At 33.1% G+C, this 8,985-nt stretch overlaps 1 protein-coding gene across 2 annotated transcripts; it reads right to left on the bottom strand.

The window, feature by feature from the left end:
* Positions 1-6,775: 6,775 nt before the first annotated feature.
* LOC111371802 (probable 1-deoxy-D-xylulose-5-phosphate synthase, chloroplastic) lies at positions 6,776-8,985 on the bottom strand. 2 transcript variants are annotated; one of them, XM_022993968.1, is made up of 3 exons: positions 8,898-8,985; positions 8,269-8,553; positions 6,776-7,352 (listed from the first exon to the last, which is right to left on the bottom strand). In XM_022993968.1, exons 2-3 carry the CDS (start codon positions 8,491-8,493, stop codon positions 7,203-7,205), a joined length of 375 nt encoding a protein of 124 aa, XP_022849736.1. In that variant the 5' UTR covers positions 8,494-8,553; positions 8,898-8,985; the 3' UTR covers positions 6,776-7,202. The 2 variants fall into 2 exon arrangements, with proteins under 2 accessions (XP_022849736.1, XP_022849735.1); XM_022993967.1 differs by lacking the exon at positions 6,776-7,352 and adding an exon at positions 7,391-7,580.

The raw sequence follows: 8,985 nt of genomic DNA, 5'->3' as shown, positions 1-8,985 counted from the left end.
TAAAACACCTCACGTGGTAGATCTTATGATTTGGAAATTTAGCTAAAAGCAGCCTAATATATTAATTTCAAGTTTGGCTCCATTTTTTAAATTTTCATTTTTTTATTTATTTATTTTCAATCACATATTTCATAGGATCTACATATTTTATCATTTTAAAAAAAAAAAAAAGAAGAAGAAGAAGAAGAGATTTTTAGCCAAACATGGTAGGGGTTAAATATCGTGTACGCTTAAGTTTAGAAAAAACGGTAAACCAAAACATGCTCTAAAAAGTTAATAATAATAGATTCATTCTTACAAACAATGTTAGCGTGCACGTGACTTTCGTGTCAAGGGACGTACTTTTAAAAAGTAAATTTTAAGTTACTTTTAATTAATACAATGGAACATTCTCCATATGGATTGATGTAGCTTCACCACATATGAGACATAGTAATAGTAATAGACTTTCTTGTAATTTTAGGGTCGTAAACTTTTTTCAGTAACAAAACAGCTCCCAGTACCAGGGGAAAACAAGAAGAGCCACCCTCCAAAAATATATTCGTATGGATGTAACTCGTCGTGCCCCCAACACCAAAAAGTTGGTAAATATGCTCTCAAGATTCTAGATATATAGTATATGAAAGTTGGGCATGATGCACGAACGTATAACCTTTAACAAAAGTCCAACTAGGGCCGTGGGGTGTCGATAAGCAATTACAAGAGTAAACAAGGTCTAGATGGCATTACAACGACATTTGCACTATAGAAGATTTTGAAGTCTCGCTAATATTTTAAGGTCTTGTACAATGTTACAAAAGGCGAGTAAATATAGAGGTGGATCTAGGCATGTTAAAATGCTCGAGCTACCCCACGAGCTCGTCTCTTGGTGGAGCGAGCCGAGCCAACTCATGAGCTATGTATAATGGGATATCAAATGTTAAATATGAAGAAATTATTTCGATAATAATATAAGCCTGAATGTCAATACGATGATCCATAGTTGTAGCTAGAGGAAATAATATGGGCAAGTCCTAATATTTTTGAAGGAAAAAATATAGTTATACAGCATATAAGGACTGTATAAGTTGATGTACAACTTGCTGTACATGTAACACTCCTCTTATTGAAATTTCATCCCTATGATAGCAATAATTTCATAAAAAAAAATGAACAATCTCTTACTAAATTTTTTTGATATAATAAAAAAATGAGTAAGGACATCATGAGCGGTTGGATAGTATATGCTTGTGCACATGTTGGTCACAAAACCTTGAAAAACGTCATTATCTCAAAAGCCATTAAGCAGTCGTTCAAATTCAGCCGTTGTTTGTCTTCCATAAAAGAGAGTTCGTTGGGAAAGATGAGTTATAAAATAGTGATTTTTTGGAGAATGTATGATTAAAAAAAAAATTATGTACAAAATAATTTACTGTGTGAATATATTGTTGAAAATGATTTTGAGAAAAAAAAATAAAATTTAATTAAATGGAAGACAACACAAGGACTAAATCATAATCAAAACCATATGAATGCTTAGCGTTTTAAAATTAATAATTGTTGTATCATATATAAGACGTGATTGTAGCATGAGAAGGATATAGTTTCACCAGTTTTGCATCAAAATATGAAAGAGTTTTGCTTTAAAATTCGGATTGAGTTGGTTGGTTAATTTTTCTATAAACATTTATGTTAACATTAGTTCTATCAAAAGAAAAACTATGGACCTTATTTTCGTTACAAAATTCTCGTAGGACGAACATTAGAACATTAAAAATATTCTTGTTTTTAACATTAAAAGTTGTGTCAATTTGGAATTTCAAAGTGAAGTCTTTTATACTGTAATTACAATATGCTTTCAAATATGCTCGTCATTTTCAACTTTCTTTTTCGTGAAGTGTTTCTAACATTCAAAAGTTCACTTATGAGGTCTTTTATTCTTTCATCTCTTGCCAGAGATTGCTTCCGCTAACTCATCCTCAAGCGCAATTGTTGTCCATTCGATGGTACTGGCATTTTTCTATAGTTGGAGGATCGTATGCTTGAAAAAGTCATAGATGGGAATATTTGAAATAACATCGCCATCCAGGTTCAAGAATTTAACGTAATTAGTAATTTTTATTTTTATTTTATTATTCTTATTAATTTTTTTTTTGTGGAAAATATAAAAATAAACATAACTAATAGAAAGTTGGATCTGGAGAAATATTTTTCAAAAAATGAACAAAAATATAATAATGAAAAAATACTGGTACAAGGAAAGTATGAATTGAAGGAACAATTAGAAACAAATGAACAACTTGTTAATAATTGTAAAATTATACTGTTAAAAAGATTATTAGAGCATTAAGAGAATGTAAATAAATGAACACAAGCAAGTATCGCCTTTGAGAAAACCTTTGATGGAACGATCGCACCGTCCTACATGGTTCGACCATCGAATAGAGAGTCACCATCTCATCGAATGACCCATCCTCACCCAATGAGATGAAGCTACCTCAGGACTTAAAGTGGAAAGAGGAAAGAAAAACTTAGCACTCCGGAGGTGATCTCACTTCATTGGATGAGGGTGAACCACCACTGATGAGGTGGTGACTTCCCATTCGATACCAAAGTTTTTCTCGCGTATTAGGAGGGTGAGATCCAAGTCACTCAACCCCTCAAAAAAGGAAAATACAAATTTTACAGAACAAGCCAATTTACCTTCCCAAGGACTTGCAGTCAACCACGACACGTAATTCGAAATGAAATATCATAGTACAGTGGACTTAAAATAGCTAGTCAAAGATGACAACTTAAAATGTTTATATTAAGTCAATGAATTACATTGAATAGACAAATTTAAGGATATGGCTCACTGAGCCACCATTTTCATACTGTCAAAAGTTCTGTAAAAATTGCAAACTCCAAGTTGATTAATTCTAGTTCCAACCTGATTGACTGTTCCACGAGAAAAGAAGCATATACTTTCAACAAGAGTCCAGAAAATCTCACCACCATGTTAACTCTCTATCATCAACTTGGCATAATTATGCTTATAAAAAATTATTACCTTCACGAGACTTTAAAGAATTAGATTTCATGCTAAAAACGTGTTATTAAAAGAGAGAAAAATCTATTACAAAATCGAAAAATAACTTATTCTTTCGCAATTACGAGGTATTTTATGAAAGAAAGAGAAACGGGATAATTACTCTCTATAAAATAAAATACAAAACGAATTTCTTAAGTGCCAATTTGTTAGTTTTGAGAGTAAATGCAAGAGCAAGAGCAAGAACACAAAATCAACATCATATGTCACTCAATTTGAGTGCACAAAACTTGGACAAAGAGCTTCAATATTTTTTGCCGTTTGGCACAATTAGTTAATGCCTAATTACTCCCCTAATTAAGCATAAAGATCGAAGAACAATTATTTGGATCGATTGGTTGATTACATTATTTACAAGACTTTTTTTGTATCTATATATTAGGTACGATTAAACAGTAAAACGAACAAATTTATTATCGGTGAACGTTACATCTTAACGAAACAACTATTATGCATGGTGCTTCTTTTTTGGATGGAGAAAATTTATATACAACACTACTATAAGAACAAACTAAGAACTTGTTTGGTAGGAATTTTAATAATTAATTTTTTGACCGTTAGAGATTAAGTGGGTCCTACTTGTGGGATAAGAATTCAAAAATGACGACTGTAATAGTGAAATAACGGTTAAAAAATTGATTTTAATTAGCTTAAAATCCCAAACAAACAAGCGCTAAGAATGATTTCTAATAAAGTTGAGGAAAAAACACGAATTCATTTCTATCTTTCTTTTCTTTTCTTTTTATTTTTTTCAACTCCATTAAATTTGCGACTATTAAAATTTACAAAAATGGCACTTCCAGACATGGTGATATTTTGCATGTGACATGCACCATAAAACACCTCACGTGGTAGATCTTATGATTTGGAAATTTAGCTAAAAGCAGCCTAAAATATTAATTTCATGTTTGGCTCCCATTTTTCAAAATATAATTTTTTTTAAATTTATTTTTAATCACATATTTCATAGGATCCACATATTTTATCAATTTTATTTTATTTTATTTTTTTAAAAAACTGATTTTTAGTCAAACATGATAGGGTTAAATATCGTGTACGCTTAAGTTTAGAAAAACCCAAAACATGCTCTAAAAAATTAATAATAATAGATTCATTCTTACAAACAATGTTAGCGTGCACGTGACTTTCTTGTAAGTATAGGTTCGTAAACTTTTTTCAATAACAAAACAGCTCCAGTACCTGGGGAAAACAAGAAGAGCCACCCTCCAAAAATATATTTGTATGTATGTAACTCGTCGTGCCTCCGACACCAAAAAGTTGGCAAATGTGCTTTCAAGACTCTAGATATATAGTATATGAAAGTTGAGCATGATGCACGAACGTATAACCTTTAACAGAAGTCCAAATAAGGCCGTGGGGTGCCGATAAGCAATTACAAGAATAAACAAGGTCTTGATGGCATTACAACGACATTTGCACTATAGAAGATTTTGAAGTCTGGCTAATATTTTAAGGTCTTGTACAATGTTACAAAAGGCGAGTAAATATAGAGGTAGATTTAGGCATGTTAAAATCGTTGAGCAAGGCAACATAGCTCAAGCTACCCATGAGCTCGTCTCTTGGTGGGGCAAGCAGATCTAGCTCATGAGCTATGTATAATGTGATATCAAATGTTAAATATGAAGATATTATTTCGATAATAATATAAGCGTGAATGTTACTACGGTGATCCATAGTTGTAGATAGAGGAAATAATATGGGCAAGTCCTAATATTTTTGAAAGGAAAAAGATAGTTGTACAGCATATAAGGGCTATATAAGTTGATGTACAACTTGCTGTACATGCAACACTCTTCTTTTTGAAATTTCATCTATATCGTAGCAATAATTTCATAAAAAATGAACAATCTCTTACCAAGCCCCCGTTTGTTTCTCATTTTTGGAAGAATGAGAATGAAAACTATAGTCATTACGAACCCCATACAAGAGATAGAAATTCAAATTTGGTGGCTTGATGTGATAAATAACAGTTATATTTTTCATTTTAACGAGGAAATAATGGCAACCAAACAGGGGCTAAATCTTTTTGATATATTAAAAAATGAGTAAGGACAACATGATCAGTTGGATAGTAGATGCTTGTGCACATGTTGGTCACAAAACATTTGGAGAATGAGTTACAGAATAGTGATTTTTTGGAAAATGTGTGATTAAAAAGCAGGAAAAATTTTGAGTTTATGTGTAAAATAGTTTATTGTGCAAATGTATTGTTGAAAACGAGTGAGAAAAAATGAGTTTTCATTTAATGGAAGACAAACAAGGACTAAATCATAATCAAAACCGTATAAATGCCTAGCGTCGTAAAATTAATAATTGTTGTAACAAATATAAGATGTGATTGTAGCATGAGATGGATATAGTTTCACCTGTTATTGTGACACAGTTTTGCATCAAAATATGAAAAACACGACACATATGAAAGAGTTTTGATTCAAAATCCGGATTGAGTTGGTTAATTAATTTTTCTATAAACATTTGTGTTAACATTAGTGCTATCAATAGAAAAACTATGGACCTTATTTTCTTAACAAAATTCTCGTAGGACGAACATTAAAACATTAAAAATATTTTGTGCGTTGTTCAGAAATTCAATGACTTTAAATGCAATTCTTTTATGCAAATTAAAACTTATCAATGTAATAGACAGTAAAGCAAATATAGATTTTTTTTTATTTTATTTTTTTAGACTACATACGGAAGTAAAAGAAATAAAATTTCTTAAATAAACAATTATTTATAATTTTTTAACACAATATAAATAAAGAATTAATCTACATGTATCAAATATCTTATATAATTTTTGACCGAATTGACAAGTGGCGCCCCCCTATTAGAGGGGCGTCTGTCTATTCCAATAAGGACACGACACTTGTCAATTTGATTATTCATTTGATAAATGATTTGGTACATATAGCATCTCCCATAAATAAATAGCATCATTGCGTATCATATCTCAAAAGGTTGTTTTGTTGATGGGCTCGAGACATGCTTTCTACTGTGGATAGCAAATATTCGACGTAGCCAACGAACGTAACCATGTCTTCTTGTGTTGTTTCTGGTCTATAAACTCAGTTTGCAAGGAATGCTCCGGAAGGTGCCTCTTTGCTTAAACTGAAATAATGTTTAGTAAGGCATTTTTCGTACCATCGGCTGGACGGAATTGTGTCAATTTGGGACTTCAAAGTGATGTCTTTCCTACTGTAATTACAATATGCTTTCAAATATGCTCGTTGTTTTCAACTTTCTTTTTTGTGAATGTAAATAAATGAACACGAGCAAGTATCGCCTTTGAGAAAACTTTGATGGAGCGATCGCACCGTCCTACATGGTTCGACCATTGAATGGAGAGTCACCATCTCATCGAATGACCCATCCTCACCCAATGAGGTGAAGCTACCTTAGGACTTAAGGTGGAAAGAGGAAAAAAAAAACTTAGGACTCCAGAGGTGACCTCGCTTCATTGGATGAGGGTGAACCACTAATGAGGTGGTGGCTTTCCATTTGATATCAAAGTTTTTCTCGCGTAGTAGGAGGGTGGGAGGGTGAGATCCAAGTCACTCAACCCCTCAAAAAAAGAAAATACAAATTTTACAGAACGAGCCAATTCACCTTCCCAAGGACTTGCAGCCAACCACGACACGTATTTCGAAATGAAATATCATAGTACAGTGGACTTAAAATAGCTAGTCAAATATGACAACTTAAAATGTTTATATTAAGTCAATGAATTACATTGAATAGACAAATTTAAGGATATGGCTCACTGAGCCACCATTTTCATACTGTCAAAAGTTCTGTAAAAATTGCAAACTCCAAGTTGATTAATACTAGTTCCAACCTGATTGAATGTTCCACGAGAAAAGAAGCATATACTTTCAACAAGAGTCCAGAAAATCTCACCACCATGTTAACTCTCTATCATCAACTTGGCTACGACCTTGATGACACATTTTAAGAAGCTTAGACCTTGAGGAAACTATCTGAGAAGCTGAGAGTACTTGAAAATTACAAGTCTGTTCTATCTTTTCGCAATGAAGAATGATGTATAGCCCATGCTATCTTCTACAATCTGGTTTCACTCTTTCCGGCATTCCATTCAGGGAATTGAATTCTAGCACATTATGAGAAGAGCATCACGAGTGCGCCCAAGCAAACTCAATGCTGTAGCAGCAATATGATTCCCACTCAACCCTGCAAGAGCAAGTTGATCCTTAGGTACTGCACCCTCAATGTAGTTGTCGGGCAAAGTGATTGGGCGCCACTACAAATCAATTTTGTGGGTAAGTAAAGATTCACGAGAGTTTCACTCTTTCCGGCATTCCATTCAGGGAATTGAATTCTAGCACATTATGAGAAGAGCATCACGAGTGCGCCCAAGCAAACTCAATGCTGTAGCAGCAATATGATTCCCACTCAACCCTGCAAGAGCAAGTTGATCCTTCGGTACTGCACCCTCAATGTAGTTGTCGGGCAAAGTGATTGGGCGCCACTACAAATCAATTTTGTGGGTAAGTAAAGATTCACGAAGGGATTAAAATTTTGGCTTCAACTAAGTAAATGAATCATCAATAAAAAGGATAATGCAAAATGAAACCTACCAAATTTATTTTATTTTTTTTACATTGTATCATTATCGGTTGCAATCCTCGAAAATAAGTGAAGAAAGATGAATAGACATTTATTATAAAATCAAATCACTTTACAAATCAGACTCATTCTAATGTCTGTCCTAATAGACCAGTACTTTCGACCCAAGTTCATTCTTTCAAGACAATTTTTGCTCCTCAAAGGTATTTTTGGACTTTGTGGAATCATATTACTCCATAAAAAATGTGGTGGATTACCTCCAATAAAAAAAATAAAAATTTATGTATGATTTCCATTTTTCATTCCTATGTAGCTCAAGGGTCAATAAGTTCTTCCGACTAAGTGCACACAACTTTGTTGTAATAATACTTGCAACCAAAAGGAGATACGAGATACTTCTACCCTCATATATGTGGTTTTTAATTATTTTGATATTGTTTACGTTTATATGAAGAATTTGCATTTATTCGTACAAGCATGGATGCTCTATCAAAGCCTGGTCAATTTTCAGGATCGAGGAAACTCTTTCCAAGTATCCAACACTGGTGAAGAAAAAAAGAAGAAAACCAAGTGCCAGATAAAGATATTACCTTGATTCCAGCATCAAGTTGCCCATCAAGTGAAATGAATTGAGCAACATGTGCTCCAAATCCTCCAATTGAACCTTCCTCTACTGTAATCAAGAAGGCGTGATTCTTGCATAACATCCTCACAAGGTTTATATCAAGTGGCTTGCAAAATCTTGCATCAGCAACAGTAACATCGACACCAAGCTTGGAAAGAAGGGAATGAGCTCTAAGACAATTTTGTACCATGGAACCATACCCCAGCAAAGCAATATCTTTACCCTCGATAAGTATTTTCCCTTTACCAATCTGCCTCACACAAACCAAGCAAGGAAGATTACAAAATAGGACTTAAAACAGAGCACAAGAGCAGTAAAATTTAATCATTAAAATTTCAAGAAAGGGTCATGCCAGAAGGCATGAAAGAATTCCAGTCTCAAAGAACATTGTATAAAAATTCAAACAAAATATAAAAATATACGAGAGAAATTCAAGATGTTTTTTTTTTGAGTTACCCAGATCTATAAAAAGATAAGAAAGAATCCCACAAAGTCCTCAAAGAACGTCATATAAAAATTTAACCAAAATATAAAGATATACAGAATGAAGCAATACAAGAGGTTTGTCTGAGTAACCCAGATCTGAGAACTTACAAAGGATAGGGTTTGGGTAAACCTCCCGCATCATCCCAGAGAAGCATATTGAGTTTATTGCCTGTAATTGTATGCTTTGATTGACATA

This window comes from Olea europaea, chromosome 22 (genome assembly GCF_002742605.1).
Source record: "Olea europaea var. sylvestris chromosome 22, O_europaea_v1, whole genome shotgun sequence".
Classification (NCBI taxonomy): domain Eukaryota; kingdom Viridiplantae; phylum Streptophyta; class Magnoliopsida; order Lamiales; family Oleaceae; genus Olea; species Olea europaea.
Note: the sequence above shows the minus strand (reverse complement) of the source record. Positions and strands in the feature narration are given on the sequence as shown.

Bases quoted from the DNA above. Each gene is read 5' to 3' on its own strand.
- LOC111371802 (XM_022993968.1), bottom strand. From the start codon at position 8,493: ATGGTACAAAATTGTCTTAGAGCTCATTCCCTTCTTTCCAAGCTTGGT. The intron at 7,353-8,268 runs GTAATATCTTTA...ATTGATTTGTAG, and splicing joins AACTTGATGCTGGAATCAAG to TGGCGCCCAATCACTTTGCC.